The 21,786-nt window shown below is 44.9% G+C and overlaps 1 protein-coding gene across 1 annotated transcript in view; it reads right to left on the bottom strand.

Moving 5' to 3' along the window:
- The window catches only part of TGM1 (transglutaminase 1), a 52,607-nt gene that overhangs the window by 13,579 nt on the left and 17,242 nt on the right, over window positions 1-21,786 (bottom strand). Inside the window, exons 3-6 of the mRNA XM_026721946.2 lie at window positions 20,310-20,501; window positions 9,310-9,561; window positions 5,409-5,527; window positions 4,914-5,021 (exon numbers count right to left, since the gene is read on the bottom strand). Coding sequence (XP_026577731.1) covers window positions 4,914-5,021; window positions 5,409-5,527; window positions 9,310-9,561; window positions 20,310-20,501 — 671 coding nt within the window. The remainder of the gene's footprint in view (window positions 1-4,913; window positions 5,022-5,408; window positions 5,528-9,309; window positions 9,562-20,309; window positions 20,502-21,786) is intronic.

The raw sequence follows: 21,786 nt of genomic DNA on the forward strand, positions 1-21,786 counted from the left end.
TCCAGTACTGTTCAAATACAATTCTTGCCACTGTCAAAACATGTCATATTAAATATAAATTCCCTTTTCAGGTATAATACTGGTACCTAACAAAAATATTTCTGGCTTATAATCTGTGTGCCGCTTTTAACATGTTTTTCTAACCATATATGCATTTTTGTCAAATATTTATTTGCTTCGTGCATGTCCACCACATGTATTATGTACCCGGTGTCTGGTTACCTTTTCAACATCTGGCGGATGTGTTTTTAAGCATCTGGCTGATGCTAAATGCATCTACGATGTTGGGGACCACGATTCTTACTTATATACAGTTGTAAAGGTGGTCCTTGACTTACGACAGTGTGCTTAGCGACTGTTCAAAGTTACAATGGCCCTGAAAAAAGTGACTTAGGACCATATTTCCGACTTACGACCATGGCACCATCCCCACGGTCACGTGATTTACATGCAGATGTTTGGCAACTGACTTGTGTTGATGACTGTTTGAAGTACCTCCGGGCTCACAGGATCCTCTTTTGCAACCTTCTGATGACCAAACTAAATGGGGAAGCCGGATTCGCTTAACAACCAGCTGACTAATTTAAGAACTGCAAAGATTCGAACAAAGGTGGCAGGAAAAGTCACAACATGGGGCAAAACTGACTTAACAAATGTCTCACTTAGCAATTAGAAAATTTGGGCTCAATTGTGGTCACAAGTCGAGGAAGATAGATAGATAGATAGATAGATAGATAGATAGATAGATAGATGATAGATAGATGATAGATAGATAGATAGATAGATAGATAGATAGATAGACAGACAGACAGACAGATAATAATGGATGGATGGATGGATGGATGGATAGATAGATAGATAGATAATGGATGGATGGATGGATGGATGGATGGAGATAGAGAGAGAGAGAGATAGGATGGACGGATGGATGGATGGATGGATGGATGGATGGTTGGATGGCTAGATGATTAGATGGATGGATAGATAGATAGATAGATAGATAGATAGATAGATAGATAGATAGATAGATAGATAGATAGATCAATGGATGGATGGATGGATGGATGGATGGATGGATGGATGGAGATAGATAGATAGGATGGATGGATGGATGGATGGATGGCTAGATGATTGGATGGATGGATAGATAGATAGATAGATAGATAGATAGATAGATAGATAGATAGATAGATAGATAATGGATGGATGGATGGATAGATATATATATATATAGAGAGAGAGATAGGATGGATGGATGGATGGATGGATGGATGGATGGATGGATGGATGGATGGATGGCTAGATGATTAGATGGATGGATGGATAGATAGATAGATAGATAGATAGATAGATAGATAGATAGATAGATAGACAGACAGACAGACAGATAGGTGTTTCTCAACCTGGCTTACTTGAAGACGTGTGGACTTCAATTCCCAGAATTCCACAGCCAGCAAAGCAAAGACTTCTGGGAGTTGAAGTCCACATGTCTTCAAGTAGGCCAGGTTGAGAAAAGCCTTTAATTTAACCCATCTCTACAAAGCCAGGTTCCTATTATATTTATGGAGTCGGATAACCCATCAAGCCTACCTCGAAAGGGTGGCATCAGCTCTGAAAGCTTGATGAAAGCCTTTTTCCTTTCCCTTCCTATTTTTTTTTTCAGTTCAACTTATTTTATTTGCTGAGGAAGATAGAAAAATGTTTAAACAGAAATTTCAAAAGCTGGACAAACAATGGGGGGAAAAAATGCAGGAAGGAACCCGTTTTTTTTAAAAAAACAAAATAAGCAGAACAAAAAGGGAAAGAAAGGAAGGTTATTAAAGGTTTAAAGGCTGTATATCACTTATAGGTCAGGCATTAAAACATTACTGGGATGCCTCAACTTACAACCGTCTTTCTCTTAGGGACTGTTCAAAGTCACAATGCACTGAAAAAAATGAGTTAAGTTATGGCTAATCCTCGTAATTATTATCCTTGAAAGATTCCTATAATCATGTGATCACAATATGCACATTTGACAATTGGCACGTATTTACAACGGTTGCAGAATCCTGCGGTCATGTGATCCCCAGTTGTGACTTTCCCAAGCAATTTCTGACAAGCAAAGTCTGGGGGGGGGGGCAGCTGGATTTGCTTAATGACCGACTGATTCATTTAACCACTGCAGTGATTCACTTAACAACCATGGAAAAAGGGACCTGAAATCGGGGCGGCTCAGTGAACGACCGAATTTGTGATCTCCATTCTGGAGAGGATAACCTGTAACGTTAAAAAATCGTTGCTTTGTGTAAAATATCTGATATTCTTTTCAAGGTTTTCTCTGTTTCCTGGGCTGAATTTCTGTTTTTTTTAACGCCGGTAACTCTTGCTGTGTTAAATGCCAGTAACTTCTCTAAGGTCATTTCTTTGTGGTTTCTCAAGATCGTTGTGACCCCTTCAAGTTTTTTAGGGCATAAACTTTTTGCACACTGCAGTGACAAGAATTATCTTGAGAGCTAACCCAATTCCTGGGCGAGCCAAGGAACAGGAAAAGCAGAAAAGCTGAGAGGAAATTAAATACAAGTATATAAATTAGAGGCACCCAGCATTGATAGCAAAGCTCATACAATTCTGAGTTGTATAAACAGAGGCATAGAATCAAAATCACTTCCGCTTGATAAAGCCTTAGTAAGGCCACACCTGGAATAATGCATCCAGTTTTGCTCACCACATTACACGAAAAAGATGTTGAGACTTTGGAAAAAGTGCTGAGAAGAGCAACTAAGATGATTAGAGGCCTGGAGACTAAAACATACGAAGAACAGTTGCAAGATTTGGGTAGAAAAAGAAGAACTGGGGGAGACACGATAGCAGTATTCCAGTATTTGAGGGGATGCCCCAGAGGGCGTTTGTTTTCCAAAGCCCCTGAAGGCAGGACAAGAAACAATGGATGGAAACTAATCAAGGAGAGAGCAGCAACCTGGAATTAAGGAGAAACTCCCTAACAGTGAAGATAATGAACCCGTGGAACAGCTTGCCACCAGAAGTTGTGGGTGCTTCATCACTAGAGGTTTTTAAGAAGAGTCTGGACAGCCATTTGTCTGAAATGGTATAGGAGCGCAGAGGTCTCCAACGTTAGCAACTTTAAGATTGGTGGACTTCAACTCCCAGAATTCCTCAGCCAGCAAAGCCAGCAAAGGAATTCTGGGAGTTGAAGTCCACAAGTCTTAAAGTTGTCAAGCTTGGAGACCCTTGGTATAGGGTCTCCTGCTTGGGCAGTGGGTTGGACTAGAAGATCTCAAAGGTCCCTTCCAGCTCTGTTCTGATTGCATTGTGGCCCTTTGTAGAATATTGTGAATTCAGGCCACAGCGATCTGGCCTTAACGATAATCAAACGGCTCTGATTAATCGTTGAGAAACGAAGCAATTATCTTGTTCCCCAATATTGCAAGAGATGCGCCCCAATTAAGGGGTGGCACAGCAGGCAGAAAACACAAACAGGCCTTGGCTTGACCTGTGTGACTTCCTAGAACAGAAGCCGGCTGATCCAACCAGCCATACCAGATCCCCGTCAATTAATTCATAGATTTGTTAATTCATCAGGTTTCAAGGCTGCCGCTCATTCCAACAGAGACGTGGGTGAAGAAGAGACCTTATTAGCAAATCTCTGCAAACAGAACGGGTGGGTAAAAACCGAAGCAGAGTTGAGGAAGGGTGATCTTTTCTTGTTTGGGTCAAGATAATCTTCGACTTACGACCACAATCTCGCCCAAAAGTTATCTTGCTATGGGAGACGGTTGTTAAGTGAATCGCTGCACTGGCTAGTTACACCGTTGTTAGGCCAATCTGGCTGACTTGGCTTGTCAGACCGTCGCAAAAGGGGATTGTCAACTTGTAAAGCATTTCTGGTCTGCTCTCAGGTTGCCATAAGTGGGTGGGGGGGAATTGATGGAGCAGCTCAATTGCTATGACCAGAAGCACATTCCACGCATACCTTTCTACAGATTGTATCTCAGGTTACCAGAGCCAGCCAGAGAGGCGTGTTTTCTATCGTTTGGAGAATCTGATTAATGACACATCCTGGGAGGAGGGGGGAAACAGGGTCATAGGTGGGCAGTAAATTATTTGGGGCAGAGCCAGCCGCACTTAAGAAAGTGCTGACATGTTGCTCCTAATAAATAATTGGATTTCTTTTGAAACTTGGCTCGAGGCTCATGAATTAATTAGGGCATCCCTCGGAACCCTGACAGGGATCATATGGCTGCCATTGTGGTCATAAGTTGAGGACTACCTGCACTCAGTTGGTAAGTTATTGCTACGCTTGGATTTATTTATTTAGTTTAATGCCCAAGGAGAAGAAAGAGAAAGAGAGAGAGAGAAAAAGAGAGAGGGGCAGAAAAGAAGAGAGAAAGAAAAAGAAAAAGAGAGAAAGAAAAAAGAGAAAGAAAGAGAGCGAAAGAAAAGGAGAAAGAAAACGAAAGAAAAGGAGAGAAAGAAAAAAGCGAAAGACAAAAAAGAAAGAGAAAATAAAAGAGAAAGAGAAAGAAAGGGAGAGAAAGAGATAAAGAAAGTAAGAAGGAGAAAAAGAGAAAGAAAAAGAGAAAAAGAAAGAGAAAGAGAAAAGAGAAAAAGAAAGAAAGAAAAGAAAGAGTAAGAAAGAAAAAAGAGAAAGAATAAAAAAAGAGAGAAAGAAAGAAGAGAGAAAAAAAGAGAGAAAAGAAAGGAAAATGTAGAATACAGAGTATAAAATGGGATATTATAGAAAGGAAAGGATAAGGAGAATTGATTGAAGCAACAGAGGAAGTTATGCACAAAAACAAGGAGAAGCATACGGGAAGACGAATGAGATAATAATTGACATTTCCCCTTTTTAAACAAGGTTCTGGATCCATTGCCAGAGCCTGGGAAGGGAGAGGAAGCCATTCACCACTCACCATGGCTGAGACGACACGGGAAACCATGATCGGATCTGCCCGGCTCGCATGAGGCATCCCCCGCTTATCCAGCATGAACAAACAAGCATCCAGGATTCCTTGGTCAAACTGAGGGGAGACAAGAAGAAAGGTCATTGGAGCAGGGGACCATGTCTTCCCAGGTCCTCTGGTTGGTTTTGGGACAAAAGAATAAACCTCTGGATCATGACTGCACCGTTGGGGCGGCCATTTTGACTTTTTTGACCACATTTGGGAGATTTCCCTGCCCTAATGAGAAATGTAGCCATGTTTGCATCATTTTCAGTTTTCCTTTCCTTTCCTTTCCTTTCCTTTCCTTTCCTTTCCTTTCTCCTTTCTGCTTTCCTTTCCTTTCCTTTTTCTCCTTTCTTTTCCTTTCCTCCTTTCTATTTTTCTTTCCTCTTTTCCTTTCCTCTTTCCTATTTTTCCTTCCTTCCCTTTCCTCTTTTCCCTTTTCCTAACCTTCCCATCTCTTACCTGCGCGTAGTTCCATGTTCGCTCCCCGATCTGACTTTCCGTCCCATAATAAATCCTCCCTGTTTCGTTCAGCACATACTCCTTTAGGCAGTCACTTTGTGGCATGTGGACCGAATCCTCTGAGGAGGAGAAAAACCAGGAAAATTCAAGTAAATGTGGAAAAAATTCCAGCCGTTTCTGTTCTCCTCTTAAAATATATATATTTTAAAGGGAGGAAGGAACCAACTCGGCCACGAAACACACCTGGGCAATCGCATCTCCCTTTTAAAACATCCTTTAGTTGGGGAAATAAAAATAAAAACGGGCCTCTGCTGATTTTCTAAATAAAAATAATCTTGAAACAAATAAAAATGTATTTAGTTTTTACTTTTGTCTCTTGTGTGTGCCGCTCTGGGATCTCTTTGAAAAAAATTAGCCTCATAAAAAGGATAACAACAAAATACTTTTAAAAATACGAATAGTTCTCGATTTACGAGGGTTCGTTTAGTGATCGTTCAAAGTTATGATGGCACTGAAAAAGAGTGACCTGCAGCCGTTTTTCACACATACGACCGTTACAGCATCCCCTTGGTCATGTGATCAAAATTCAGGCGCTTGGCAACTGACTCATATTTATGACGGTCGCCATGTCCCCTGTTCAGGTGATCCCCTTTTGCGAACCTTCTGACAAGCAACGTCGAGGCGGAAGCCAGACTCACTTAACGATGGAGTGACTCACTTAACAACTGCTGGGATTCCCTTAGCAACTGCGTCAAGAGAGGTTGTAAAACGGGGCAAAACTCACTTAATGATGTAAATTTTGGGCTCGGCTGTGGTGAAAAGAGGAAAAGTATTTCCTCTCTTTGGGTGAAAAAAAAAAGAACATTTCAGAGATGGATGGTCAAGTGTACTGAAGTCATTTCCTGAGGTTTGATCAAAATAAAAACTGGATCAAAGGATTTTATCTTTCTTTTTCCTCTCTGCTTGGAGAACAATACCTATTTAGAGCGTGTGTTTGTGTGAGTCCCAGTTTTCCTTTTTGGTTTTTAATGTTCCCTTCTGTGTGCCAAGCTAAAGATTTATTTACTTTGGTCTCTTTCGAGAAATAGCAGGGAGAAATTTATTCCTTTCCCCACCCTGGCTTTTCTGCTTCTCCTCAGCCTTCCCTGCAGTTCAGGAAGGAAACAGGGGTGGGGAAAGCATGATACCACTCCTAAATTTTTGCATATGGAACAGCCACGTTTCCTTCCAGAAGGTTCCAAAGTCAGAGATATCTTATTTACAAAAGGCAGGGATGGGGAAATTCCCATTTCCCCCCTCTTAAATCCTTGACCTCAAACTGAACTCCGATCTCGTCAGAAATACCTTCAAATGCAGAAATAAACCCACTTAACGGGTCGTCCTCGACTTACGACGACAACCGAGCCCTAAATTTCTGTTCCCCAGCGGAGGGACCTTTTGCTCGTTTTACGACCTTGCTTGCCACGGCTATGAGGTGAATCACTGCTGTCGTGGAGTGAGCCGCATGGTTGTTAAGCGAACCCAGCATCCCCGCTGGTTCTGCTTGTCAGGTGGTTGCAAAAGCGCATCTCCGGGGACACGGTGACCGTCGTAAATATGAATCACTTGCCAAGTGCATGAATTTTGATCACATGTCCACAGGGGTGGCTGTGACGGTCGTAAGGGTGAAAAAAGCTCCTAAGCCCCCCTTTTTTGGGTGCTGTTGTAACTTCGAACAGCTGCTAAACTAACAGCCATAAGTCAAGGACGATTGAAAAAGTGAAACTTACAAATCAGTCCTTGAAATAGGACCGATATGTTTGGGGCTGACTTACGATGACAATCGAGGGCCAAATTTTAGTTCCTAAGCGAGATGTTTGTGTGCCCGTTTTACGACCTTGCTGCTTGCTACAGCTGTGAAGTGAATCACACTGCCGTGGGGAAGTTAATAACATGGTCGTTAAGGGAATCCGTGCCGTTGTAACTTCAAATGGTCACTAAACAAACAGTCGTAAGTCAAGGACAACTGATAAAGCGAAACTTAAACCCATTCCCTAAAATAGGATGGGATCTGTTTGGGTGTGGGGGGGTCATCCATTTTGGAAATACAAAGCACTCGGTTTCGATAACCCGGGTTTAATATGTTGTGGGAATGCAGCTGGTTTGTCAGAAGCCAAAAATTATCTCGTTTTGATAAAAAAACAGGTTTGGGGTGTGGCGAGAGAGAGAGAGATGGATGAGAACCATATAAGAAAGGAAAAATAATGACTTTTTTCGTTTTTTGTTTTGTTTCTTCCTCTCTTCTCTTCTTCTTTCTGGGCCATCCAGTCCATCGTTCCCACATCCTGCTGACTCGGGCAGAAAAATTAAAATTAAATTTCGCACTCAGGTCAAGAGGGCGTGTTGTGGCGAGGAGATTTAGATCGGATTGTGCGTTGAGCCTCTTTCACGAGAACCGTGGGAAATAAAAACCCCCGGGGTGGCAACTTCTCAGAGATCACCTCTTTTCAGGCAAAGGCTGGTAGCCATTTTGTCACCGATTTTTAGACGCAAAAACCCAGCCATCAACAGGGCAGAAGGCAGTTGGTCCTCGTCCTTATGACCACGACTGAGACCGGGGTGTGTGCTGTTAAGCGAGGAGGCGGTTGCGCTGTACCCAGTTGGACTTTTTATTTTTGGCCATGGTGGGTAAGCAAATTGCTGGAGTCATTAAGGGAAGCGTGCAGTCGTTAAGTGAACCCCAGCTACCCCATTGACTTCTCCTTGTTTGCTGGAAGCTGGCTGGGAAGGTTGCAAAATGGGGATCGCACGACGCCGGGCGGCGGCAACCTTATTGTAAATAGAGGTCTGGCGCCAAGTTTCTGGAGTTTGATCGTGTAACTGTGGGGATCTTGCAACGGTCGTAAGACTGTTGAAACTTTGGTCGTGAAATGAAGGACTGTAAGTCAGGGACTGTGTTACGCTATATTTATGTAATGTAGGCAAAACCCCTTAAGTCAATTTAAATGTGTCTGTTGAGATTGTTGTTACTCACAGAAAGACCAATTTTGACCAATCTGGAGTAATTCACCCAGCTTTGAGAAGTGCTATAAATCATTATTAAGAAAAAGAGCAAAGATATGAATGAATAACTCCTTCCTTCTTTCCATTCACCCATCCTTCCATTCATCCATCCATCTCTCTTCCTCCCTCCCTCCCTCCCTTTTCATCCATCCATCCTTTCTTCTTTCCTTCCTTCCATCCATCCATCCATCCATCCATCCATCTCTCCATCTCTCCTTCCTCCCTCCCTCCCTCCCTTCTGTTCCATTCATTCATCTATTCATTCATCCATCCATTGTTCCTTCCTTCCTGCCATTCATCTATCTCCTTCCTTCTTTCCATTCATCCCTCCTTCCATTCATCCTTCCTTCCTCCCTTCCTCCCTTTCTTTCATTCATTTATTCATCCATCTCTCCTTCCTTCTTTCCTTCCTTCCCTTTCCTTCCTTCCTTCCTTCCTTCCTTCCTTCCTTCCTTCCTTCCTTCCTTCCTCCCTTTCTTTCATTCATTTATTCATCCGTCTCTCCTTCCTTCCTTCCTTCTTTCCTTCCTTCCTTCCTTCCTTCCTTCCTTCCTTCCTTCCTTCCTTCCTTCCTTCCTTCCTTCCTTGCCTGCCTGCCTGCCTGCCTGCCTTCTATCCATCTATCCATTCCTCCCACTCTCCATCCTTCCAAAGTGATTGTCCTCTCTAAAAAAATAGAGGGCCACTCTTTAACTGATGACATATAAACGGATCGATAATCTGATATAATTATTAATAAGGGAATTCTGGGAGCTGAGATCCCATCTTAGTTGCGATACGTCCATTTCCACACAGCCAGGCTGGCAATTCTGGACTCGTCTTTCCCTCTCTCGCCCACTTATTTCTCCCCAGAACTTACCTGCGCACCAGGGGTTGAAGAGAATGTACACCTCGTTGTTGGGGTCGAAGGGGGCAGCGTACTCGCCAGCCTTGCTTCGGGTCTTCACGCTGAACTGGTACTTGCCAATCACTGCTCTGGGCGAGGGGCAGACTCGGATAGACATGGTGTTGTCGTCCGAGCTGGTCATTTCCGCTGACCAGCCCATGCCAGGCGAGGAACCCCCGACGGGGACCAGAATGTGAGTGCCCTTTGAGGGTTGTGGGTTGGGGCCTGCCAGTGGGAAAAAAATGTGGGAGGGAAAATTAATTGTTGTAATTTGACAATTAATAGAATTAATGACAGGGAGGTGCCAATAATCATAGATGCCCAGTGTGCGATGTCAAACGACCGGAGCAGCATTTGAATAACATTGGAATTGACAAATTTACTACTGGTCAATTGTGAAAGGCAGCTCAACTTGGAATGGCTTAAATCCTACCCCCCAAAAATCTTTTTTTATACTATTTAACATCCACATCTGCCTTTTGTTCAGGTCCTTGGGAAGGACTGAAGAGGTGGACCAAATCGCCAGATCTGGTCTCAACATCTGGCCGACTCTGCAACCAATCCTAACAATGCCATATATGTATATTTAAAGTTGTACTTTTTATATCTAGAGATTACACAAATTTATTACATTTATTTTACTATTTAAAGGGTAGAGCTGAAGCATTCGTTTTGCTAAGAATTTGGGTGGAGGGGTGGCCGCCCGCTTGACTCTTTTGATCATACCCTGTGGACACACCGGCCGTAAGTCTTGGTTGAACTACAAGCCCCATGTTCCCTTCCGATAGTGTCCTTGTGGTCCCACAGAGAATGCCAAATTAGGAAAAGGATTTGACACCTATGATACTATACATTTAATATAAGTAATCCTTATAACTACAGTTGAGTTGATTATTTCTGTTCTTGAAACAGAAATAATAACAACCCGGTTGTTAAGCGAATCTGGCTTCCCTAATGACTTTCAGGAGGTCGCAAAAGGGTATCACGTGACCAAGGGATCGTCGTAAATATGAGTCAGTCCCTAAGTGGTTGAATGTTGACCACGTGACTGCGGGGATGCTGTGACGGTCGTTAGTGAAAATGATCCTCTTTTCTTTCATTGCCTTTGTAACTTTGAACGGTCACTAAACCACCTACGAAGTTAGGTAGAAATACGATGGACCTGTTCGGGCGTCAGTCATTTTGGAAATGCCAGCACCTATTTGGATAACCCAGGTTTCATGTATTGTGTGAAAACAACAGCCGGTTTGTCTTGAAGCCAACTCTCACACCCAAACAGCAACAAACCCACCTCCGTTTGCTGTACAGCCTCAAAACAGACATTTTATGAAGTGGAGCTTGGAGGATTGACTTTGGCCTTAAGCCTCAGTTTTGCTATTGAGGGTTAGATAAGGAGTCCGAGAACACCCTGTGCCTGCATGGGGGGAACAGGGCCGGCCAAAAATTCACGTTCGAAGAGATAATGTGAATTCTCCAGATTCCACCGCTTGCTTCCTCTCCCTTGAATAAAATCTAGATCCAAGCCCAGCCCAGCTAGTTTCCTCTGCCTTTAACTGCAGCTCGATCCGCAGGACACACCGTGGTTTAGTGGCCCGGGCAGCAATTTGTGGTTTGCAACCACAAGCAGAACTTATATTCTTTATTTTGGGGGAGGTTACAGTCTCTAGCGAAGGCCTTGCTTTCTGGCTCACGGCGGGTCAAGTCCAGACAGTGCTCGACGTATGACCACAGTCGAATCCAACCTTTCTGCGGCTAAGATGGTTGCGGAGAGAGTATTACTCATTTTTATGCCGTGGTTATTAAGTGAATTGCTGCATTTGTTAAAGTGAGTTCACATGATTGTTAAATGAATCTGGCTTCCCAATTGATTTTGCTTGTCAGAAGTGTCTCTCCTGCTTAGGTGGGGGGTTGGACTAGATGACCTACAAGGTCCCTTCCAACTCTGATTATCTGTAAGAGGATGATTCGACCCTGGGAAACTGCAACTGTCATAAGTACATGCCATTGCAAAGCATCTGAACTTTGATCGCCTCACCACGGGGAGGCTGCAGAAGTGTGAAGAACAGTCCTGTCACTTTTTTTCTGAGTGCTGTTGTAACTTTGAATGGTCATTAAACGAATGGTTGTAAGTCAAGCACTATCTATAAAGATTGCAATAGGAGGAAGAAAAAATAAGTAAATGAAAGGATTTTTTTGACTTTAGGACAGTGTCTTCCAACCTCAGCAATTTTAAGACAGGTGGATTTCAGCTCCCAGAATTCCAATGCTGGCCCTTTAAGACAGGTGGATTTTAGCTCCCAGAATTCCAATGCTGGCTCTTTAAGACAGGTGGATTTCAGCTCTGAGAATTCCAATGCTGGCCCTTTAAGACAGGTGGAGTTCAGCTCCCAGAATTCCAATACTGGCCCTTTAAGACAGGTGGATTTCAGCTCCCAGAATTCCAATGCTGGCCCTTTAAGACAGGTGGATTTCAGCTCCCAGAATTCCAATGCTGGCCCTTTAAGACAGGTGGATTTCAGCTCCCAGAATTCCAGTGCTGGCCCTTTAAGACCTGGGGACTTCAACTCCCAGAATTCTCATGCTGGCTCTTTAAGAAGGGTGGACTTCAATTCCCAGAATCCCCCAGCCGACAGAAATCTACCTCTTAAAAGTTGCTCAAGTTGAGAAACACTGCTGAGAAGGAGATTACCAGGCTTAGAAGAAAAATGAAACACACATTTTTATTTCCAGCCTCTAATATTCTGTTCCTTCCCTATTATTTGGAGTTGCAAGTTAGGGCAAGCAGGAAAAAAAAACCTGTTCTCCAGGTGTGGCTTTTTTCTTGAGCAGCCAGGATCAAGGTTGGAGGCTGGGTTTTCTAGCTAGATATTCAGCTGTGGATGGAAGGGTTGTCCCCACAGATTTGAGAGACATTGGACTACGTTTCTCATGGTTGGATAAGCGTGGCTGTGCTGTCTCAGGATGATGTACCTGGGAACCAGCACACCTGGAAGTGCATCGCTTAAAGAAGAGTAAACTATTTTGTAGACCAGGACTGTATAAATTTGGCAACTTTAAGACCTGGGGACTTCAACTCCCAGAATTCCCCAGCCAGCTCTCTCTCTCTCTCTCTCTCTCTCTCTTTCAATGTTGCTGAAGTCAAGATATATGTTTACCGCATTCCCACCGTCTATTAAGAAAAGTTACCCTGTTAAAAAAAACGCGATAAAGCAGTCTAGCTGCATTTATTCTCGCCCCACTCATACCAAATGCCGGAAAAATCCTTTGCCTGACTGCGGAATTCAAATCCACAAAGTCTGAAAAGCTGCCAAGCCTGCTGCAGGCAGAAATGCCACCGGTGCAGTTTCATTCAGCAGAAAGTGGAGACGTAATGTCCCACTTAAGTCAACCCGGCACCGTTTGGGGAAAGTTGAAAGCGGAGAAAGGGGAGGGAGAGAGAGAGAGAGAGAAACAACACGTTATGCCTTCATTTTGGAACACGGCATGTCATAAAAGTTTGAAATACAACGAAGAAGTCCGTGAAAAGGCTGGTGTCTCTGAATTTTTATGTCTGCCACGGAATCTACAGGAAATCCTCAACTTGCAACAGTTTGTTTAGTGACCAAAGTTACAATGGCACTGAAGCAGGATTCCCCTAACAACTCTATGACAGACTTAACTGGAGGGATTCACTTAACAACTGTGGGAAGAAAAGTCGTAAAATGAGGCTAAGGTCACTTCAGAACTGTCTCACTTACATAAGAGGAAAATTTTGGGCCTAAGTCGAGGCTCGTTCCCTCCTTTTCGGATATAATGAAATAATAATGAAAAGGGGCGTGAAAAACCCTTTTGGATATTCTGAATTTTGATCTCTCTCCAACATTAAATATATAGCCGCACCTCCGATTGATATGCAAAGGGAAGCAGTGTTATGACAATGGCATCTCTTCATTTCTTTCACGGCATGAAATATTTTTTCCCCATAAATCTATTTCATAAGCTAATCATCCAGCAAACATGATGTTGGAATGAAGAAGTAATTAGTTTTCGAATACACCAACAGGTTTCTTCCTCCCTCTAGATGTAATGACTGCAACACTTCCTATAATTTGAATTTTACATGCTTTCCTCCATGGTGAAGAAGACCTTGACCTAGTTCTCTAGAAAGTTGGAGAAGTTCTCTAGAAGTTTGAAGGATGATCCCAGTTTCTTCTTTGCAAGGAATAGCTTCCACTGTGTCTTCTTGTTCAGTTGATCTACTTCACTTGAGTTCCATCTTGAACGTGAGGAGAAATTTCTTCTGCAGATATCTCTCCTACGAAGGATAAGTTATACTTCCTTCAGGGGTGGCAATTGGTTGAAGTCCTAACTGTGAAAAACATTCCCAAACAACAAGGACGCTCCTATCTTGGTGCTTGATAGTCTACTTAAAGTTCTTATGGTGGCTGGTTTCCACAAGACGTAACAACATCCAGGTAGCCTTCAAAATTATTATTATTTAATTGTCTCTTCATGGAGAAGTTCTCTAGAAGTTTGGAGGATGATCCCAGATCCTTCTTTGTCACTATTTCCACTATTTCCGCTTGCACTACTTCTTCTTGTGACTTGGAGAGGTCAACCACGGGTGGGAAATTAGCCACGCTTGTCATGTCCATATCAACATCAAAGCTCCAAGTTTTGTAAGGTTTGTGGATTGGTTGGCACGACCTTCGCCATTTTTATGGAGGTCTTCAGAATCTCCTTGTTGTGTGGTTTGGCACTCATTTTAGAATCCATCAGTGGATTTCAACAACCTAACCAAGATATCCCTTCAGAAAAATTTCAAGAAGACACTGGACTGCTATCTGTCAGAAACGGTGTATTGTCTCCTGCTTGGGGTGTGGGGTGTGGGGGTTGGACTAGATGACCTACAAGGTCCTTTCCAACTCTGTTTAAAAAAAAAATCTGAAAAGGGGTAAATTCTGATATATATTTTTTAATAAAAAAAAGCTGTTTGCCCACTCTCACATCGTACAATGACTTGGGATCGCTTGATGAAGCCGTGTTGCAGAAATGGAAGACGAACCAAAATTTTACACCACCTGCATTCGGTAAGAGATGGAACTCCCTGCCACAAGATGAGGCGACGTTGCTAAGCTTAAGTCGGCTTGCAGAAAGAAGGTAAACCAAGAGATGGAAAGACACCAGTTGCTGTTTATCTAATCCTGTGTTTTTCAACCTTAAGAGGGGTTGAGAATTCTGGGAGTTGAAGTACACCCATTTTAAAGGGGCCACGGTTGAAAAACGTGAACCCAACTGCCATGCAGGGATTGTTTTGTCGCTATGTTAACACTTTGGCATCTACCATGCCTCTGTTCCCTGCAGATGTTGGGTGTTGTGCCCGATGCAGCAATATTTTAATGATGCAACCCTACGCAATGATTTATTGCACCATTTCGCCTTCGGTGGATGTACTGAGTTTACGGCACCCATTTCATTCTCAGACAGAGACTTCCTGGGCCAAATTCCCCCTTGAATACGGTCCCGATAATAGAAGCACTTCCTGGCAGGGTGGAGGGGAAGGCAAACAGGTTTCACTCACCGTTCTTACCGGTTGAGAGAGTCCTCGGCTTATAATAGTTAATTTAGCGACTGTTCGAAGTTGCAATGGCACTGAAAAAAACCTGTTTTTCACACTTTCGCACCAGCCCCCAAATCACGCGATCAAAATTCACACGCTTGGCCACCGACTCATTTTTATGACGGTCACAGGGCCCCCAGAGTCACGCGATTTTCCCCTTGTGCGACCTTCTCAGAAGCAGGGAAGCCCGATTCACTTAACAACCAGGTGACTAACTTAAGAACCAAGGGGAGTCACTTTGCAATAGAGGCAAGGAAGGTCGTAAGGCAGGGCAAAACCCACTTAACAAGTGTCTCACTTAACAACAGAACCGTTGAGCTCAAGTTCGGTCCAGAATTTTCATGGCTAAGCAAAACGATTTATAAGTGAGTCACATTGGAGTTTGCTGCCCCATGGTTGTTAAGCAGATCACAGCAAGCTGTTAAGTGAATCACAGGGTTGTTAAGCGAATCATTCTTCCAGTGACCGCTTGTTGGGAAAGACGCAAATGGCAATCACGTGACCCTGCAACCTTCGGAAATACTTGCCGGTTACCGAGCGCCACAAATTGGATGACATGATGCGAGGAGATGTTGCAACGGTCGTAAGTGCGAGGACTGTTCATAAATCACATTTTTTCCAGTGCCATTGTCACTTTGTACAGCCACTAAATGAATGGTTGTAAGTTGAGGATTACCTGCACTTCCAAGTCCACAGAATCAATGGCTGGGTTGAATGCCAAAAAATCTTCATCTTAGCAGAATAACAGAGTTAGAAGGGCCCTTGGAGGTCTTCTAGTCCGACCCCTATCTAATTTCAGACAAATCGTTGTCCAGTCTCTTCAAAACTGCCAGTGATGGAGCATCCACAACTTCTGGTGGCGAGTTGTTCCATCGGTTAATTGTCCTCCTTTGTCAGTAAATTTCTTTTTATTTCTAGGTTGCTTCTCTTCTTGGTCGGTTTCCATCCGTTGCTTCTTCTCCTTCCTTCAGGTCCTTCGGAAAATAGGGTGACACCTCCGTCTTCTTTGCGGCAGCCCCACAAATACTGCAATATTGCTATCATGTCTCCTCTAGTCCTTGGCATTAAACTGGACATACCCAGTCCCTGCAACCATTCTCTATATGTTTTATCCTCTAGTCCAGGGGTCCCCAACTGGGCCGCGGACCGGTACTGGTCCGTGGAACATTTCCTACCGGGCCGCTGGTTTGCTGGGCGCTGCCATCTTGTCTGACGAGAAAATGCTTCCAGGTGAGCTTTTCCGGTTGGAAAGCGGCGTTTGGGTGCTCAAAGAATCCTCGCGCCTTAGTTTCATCAAAGGGGGGGGGCTTTGAACGAAACTAAGGCGCGAGGATTCTTTCAGCACCCCAGGCAAGGCGAGCCGAGTGACCGTCCCGAAGCGAAGCCCATCGATAAAGGTACAAAGGAGGAGTTGAAGGTGGTGGGGAGAAGCGGGGGACGGCTGGCTGACCGGTCGCTCGGCTCGCCTTGCCTTGTCATGCGTGCTGATGCCAGTACCGGGCCGCGGATCATTTTGTGATGCCGGTACCGGGCCGTGGCACAAAAAAGGTTGGGGACCACTGCTCTAGTCCCCTAATTTTCTGGAGCAATTCTGCCCCATCTATGGGACAGTCCTTCAGATCCAAAGCGGCTATCCTTCATCCTTTGGTTAACCCAAACTATTGTTTCTCCGGATTGTGCATCACGATTTTGCATCCTGGATGAACCCACCTGCTGTCTTTTTGGCGATTTATGAGCAGTTATCTTCAGAAGGCACTAATTAGCTTATTTTAGATGGAACAGTCAACATCTCAGAACGAGAGTGGATTTTTTTTTCTGACATCAATGGATTTCTAGATAAGTCAACCCAGGGATGGGGTTCTGGCTGCTCTGGTGCAATTCTTTGCGGCATCTGGGTGGCAAAAATATATCCTTGGCTTGGGTAGACTTTAGGAGAAAATCTTCTTTGTTGCTCTTCTCTGCACCCTTTCCAGAGGCTCAGTGTCTTTTTTATAGTGTGGTGACTATGATTTGTTTAACCTTGGTTCTTTCTGGATCTCAAGAAGACGACGGATCGAATTCAAGGCACGAATAACTGGGCCGGAAGCCTCACGAAGAGATCATAACTTCCCCACACAGCCTCACTTTACCTATCAAACCGCCAGGAAGTTGATATGATTGTGGATTATTGTCTTTTTCTTTGGCTGGGAGCTTAAAAAAAATAAATATTATCAGATGGAACAGAGAGAGCCTGAGAGGCCAATGAATCCGTCTTAGCCGAAGGAACTCGCGAAGGTAGGCGTTGCTTTCTCATTTGGTCTTTCAAACCTTGCCAGTCAGTGGCTCAATGTTAGCCCATGGCCTGGAAAAAGATTTCAGTGATGTTACCTAGTCTGATATTACAACATCTGCAAGAAAGCCACCAAGCTCAGAGAGCACCAAGGATCATCATCTTCTTCTTCCTCCTCCTCCTCCTCCCTCCTCCCCCTCACAAACCCCATTTCCTCCTGGCACTGATAATATTATCTAGTTGGATCATGAAAACATCTGCAAGAAAATCACCAAGCTCAGAGACTGCCAAAGATCCCATAATCCTCCTCCTCCTCTCCTCCTAATCGCCAAGTCTGAGAAACCACCAAAAACTGTATTCAATTAACAGGCTGCTCCAAAGCAGTGGAAACACCAAATCGCCTACTTCGAATATATTTGTGGTTGGGGGTCTTTTCTCTCTGGGCCCTTTGGGGCAAGGAGAAGCAGGCCGGAGATGCAACCCCGGACTTGCACACCCATCTCCTCCTTTCCAAAATAGTTCATTATGACTCTCCTCCTTTCTGGTTTTCCAAATTCTGCCTTGGGCATTCTCGGGGGGGAAAACTTAGGATTCCGGGGTGGCGGTAAGGAAGGGTAGACCGTCCTGGCCAAAAAGAACAAGGAGACCAAGCGGGAATCCCATACCCCAGATCTACAAAATGACAAACTTGTTGTGAGATAATCAAAGGTTGCTACCTCGATTCTCCTAGGGGGCGGGGCAAAAACAAACAAACAAACAAACCCAAAATTGCAAACAGAGATGCCGAAAGGAAGGACGGCAAAGGCTGCGGCTGGGCTGGAAGCCAAGCAGGCAGGCGGTGTGTGCGCCGCCCTGCCCTATTTGCAAACTTCTCCCAGAGAAATTTAGCAAGGCATCCCGTCGTCCCTGCAGGGATGCAGGAGGACAAATTCCTCACCTGGTTCAGCGGAGCGAGGTCAGGGATAATCATCATAATAAAATGGATGGCACTGCAAGCGGGGACCAGTTCCACCAGTAAACAGAAGCATTTCCAAACTCCTGCAAGTGTGCTGGTTGCCTCTGTGTGCAAAGGGAGGGAACGTTTGCTCCCTGTCTGCTGTTTTTTGTGTGTGTGGGGAGTTTGCACCCAGAAATCTGCAGATGCACCTCGAAAGTGTTGTGGCCTGCCAGCGGCTAGCGGAGCTGGTGGCAGACTCGGACAGTAAGGAGGCTGGGGAGGAACATGAGCCAGTCCTGGAATTTGGAGAAGGCTCTGCATCGGAGGCAGAGATGGGGCCAGGGCCGTCCGACAGTTATCAGCTGCCTTCGGAGTCAGAGATCAGTGGGGAAGAAGAACAGCTGGAGCCTGTTCTCAGTGTGCGCATGCGCAGAGCTGCCAGGAGAAGGGAACGGTTAAGGAACAAGGGTCGACTCAGGAGTAAAGGCTCAGGCGGATGGTGAATGGCCCCTCCTAGAGGGAATAAAGAGGAGTGAAAGGGGTTTGCAGGAAGCAATTAGTTCATTTAACTAGGGTGAAGTGACTCCTTGCCAAGTCATTGCTGCTACAGCGTGGCCTTTGGAAGAGATCAGCCTGGCAACTCTCCAAGCCTGATAAAAGTCTGTAGTTGTGAAATCTCTTGAAAGACTGTTTGCCGGGACTTTGCCGGAGAGGAATTCCCTTCAACCTAAATAAAAGGGGTTTTATCGGTATGAGGAGTCGACTTCGTGCTTTTGGGAAGCCTAGGTCAGAACAGGCAGAAGTTATTGGGATAGCAATTCAGTTATAATTTCGTAGCTGGGGCAGGGGGTCATCGGAAGCTCAAAATAGCCTGCCCCCCGATGATGGATTGCTTAATGACAAGGAAAGATACAATCATGTTACGACAACCCTGCATTATCTGTGTGGCTTGTTTGATGTGGTGGTTAGAGGAAGTACATTCGTGTTTCTTGGTCATTTTAGAGTTTTTTTGGATAGAGGATTCATAGACCCCCTACGATCGGCTCCAATTCCACCACAGTTTTTGAGATGAGAAACAACCCCAAATTGTTACCACCCGGTTGGGAAAGGAGAATTCCAGGTTTTTCAACTGGTCTGATGGAACAATGTAGCACGGAGGGGCTGCATTTAAAAGTCAAAATTCTAGAGCAGTCTTTCTGGCATGTGTGTGTCAACTCCCAGAATTCCCTAGGAAGGAAGGAAGGAAGGAAGGAAGGAAGGAAGGAAGGAAGGAAGGAAGGAAGGAAGGAGGGAGGGAGGGAGGGAGGGAGGGAGGGAGGGAGGGAGGGAGGGAGGAAGAAGGAAGGAAGGAAGGAAGGAAGGAAGGAAGGAAGGAAGGAAGGAAGGCAGGGAGGGAGGGAGGGAGGGAGGGAGGGAGGGAGGAAGGAAGGAAGGAAGGAAGGAAGGAAGGAAGGAAGGAAGGAGAAGGAAAGGAGGGAGCGAAGGAAGAAAGGAGAAAGGGAGGGAGGGAAGGAAGGAGAAAGGAAGAAGGAAAGAAGGACAGGGAGGGAGGAAAGGAAAAAAAGGGGAGAAGGGAAATAAGGAAGGAAGAAAGGCAAAAGGGAGGGAGGGAAGGAAAGAAAGGGGAGAAGGAAGGAGAAAGGAAAGAAAGAAGGATGGAGAGAGGAAGGAAGGAAGGAAGAAGGGAAAGAAGGAAGGAGGGAGGGAAGGAAGGACAGGTTGGGAGGGAAGAAAAGGAAGGAAGGAGTCAAAGGGAGAGAGGAAGGGAAGAAGGAAACTATACTCTTTCCCTTCCCAAGGTATCAAGTATAGTTGTCAGTCAATAAAAGGTCGCCATTGTCAAGTTTGCAATCAGCCCGGTGCCTCTCCCAAGACTCAAAGAGGATCTCCAAAACAGATAACGTGTGCCGTGCATGATGGTAAATTCCCACCAGATCCCTAACGTCGCCCAAACGCCACCCCGAACCCTCTCTCCTGGTCCCCACCAACGTTGCCAACCTCCAACCTCGCTGATTTTGGCCCTTCCCAGACTTTGCAGGGGTGTAAGGTCCCCTGCTTGGCTGAGGGTGGAGCTGAGGTTGGACTAGATGACTTACAAGGTCCCTTCCCACTCTGTTCATCTGCTGACTAGAAACCTGACGGGGACACCATTCTTCGGCCACACTTACCGATTAGGAACTCAAGGCAGACGCGGTGGTCGTCGGAATCGTAAGGCTGTTGGAAATGGAGCTTCATGTCGAAGGGCTGCCCGCGGCGGATGATGAGGTTGTCATACTCATACTCATCGGTGTGGTGGGCACGGCGGTTGGCGCCCATACGGCCACTCATTAAATCAATCTTTTTGATGACCAGCATGCCTTCTGCGGGAGGAAAAAGGAAAGGAGGGTCACTCAACTCCGGCCACGGCCGCTTTCATGCGTTCCGATCCAGGTCGCGGTTCCGAAGACCGTGAAAGGGAAAAAAAATATGGCAGAAATGTAAATTTTCGGCCTTTTTTTTTTTTTAAGGGTTTGCGAGATGCACAAAACCCCGGAGGAAAATTTCTGCATTTCGGATCCTCCCAACTGGAATTCAACCTGGAAGGAAGGAGGAATTTTCTGACCGTGAGAACAATCAACCCATGGAACAAAAGTTGCCTTCGGATGTTGTGGGAGCTTCATCCCTGGAGGCTTTCCAGAAGAAACTGGACTGCCCTCTGTCAAAAATGGTGTAGGGTCTCCTGCTTGGGCAGAGGGGTTGGACTAGATGACCTACAAGGTCCCTTCCAAGTCTGTTCATCTGTTATCTGCTATCAATTCAGAGAGAAGATAATGAAGATTTAAATCCTCCAGTTTTAAATCCGTACAGGCATTTCATTTAGTGACTGTCCAAAGTTACAACAGCACTGAACCAAGTGACTTGGGTCCATTTTTCACACTTACGACCTTTTTAGCACCCCCCAAGGTCATGTGATTTGTGTTCAGATGCTTGATAATTGACTCACTTTTATGACGGCCGCAGTGTCCCAGAGTCCCTTTTGCAAACTTCGGAGCAGCAAAGTCCATGGGTAAGCCAGATTCACTTAATGATCGTGTCGTTAATTTAATCACTGGTGGGGTTCACTTAACAACGGCGGCCAGAAAGGTCGTAAAATGAGGCAAAAGTCACTTCACCAATATTTTCCTTAGCAACAGGAATCTGAAGCTCAGTTGAGCTCGTAAGGCCGAGGATTACTTGTGATTCTTAACCTGGCCACTTTAAGAGGGGTGGACTTCAACTCCCAGAATCCCCCAGCACAGCATAGGATTCTGGGAGTTGAAGTCCACGCATTTTAAAGTGGCCCAGGTTGCAAGACATTGGTCCAAGTTGTCACCAAACTGGTGACACTCCTGGAAAAAAACAAATCTCAGAAGCAAAAGGACAATTTTAATTTATGGCTCTGGATTTCTACCCCACTTGTTGTTCCCCAGTAAAATTAACAGTGATGGGGTGTGTTCCTCCTGGATTTAACCGGTGGGGGGTTAAAGACTGTGCTTTTTTCCAAACCGAACTTTAAAATCTGGAAGCGCAACAAACAGTTGCAGGAAATGGGTTTGTCTAGTTTAATGAAAAGGTCCAGTAGGGACCTGATAGCAGAATTCCAGTATTTGAGGGGCTGCCCCAAAG

The sequence above is a fragment of the Pseudonaja textilis genome, chromosome Z (assembly GCF_049901715.1).
Source record: "Pseudonaja textilis isolate UNSWEBS1 chromosome Z, rPseTex1.2, whole genome shotgun sequence".
Lineage (NCBI taxonomy): Eukaryota > Metazoa > Chordata > Lepidosauria > Squamata > Elapidae > Pseudonaja > Pseudonaja textilis.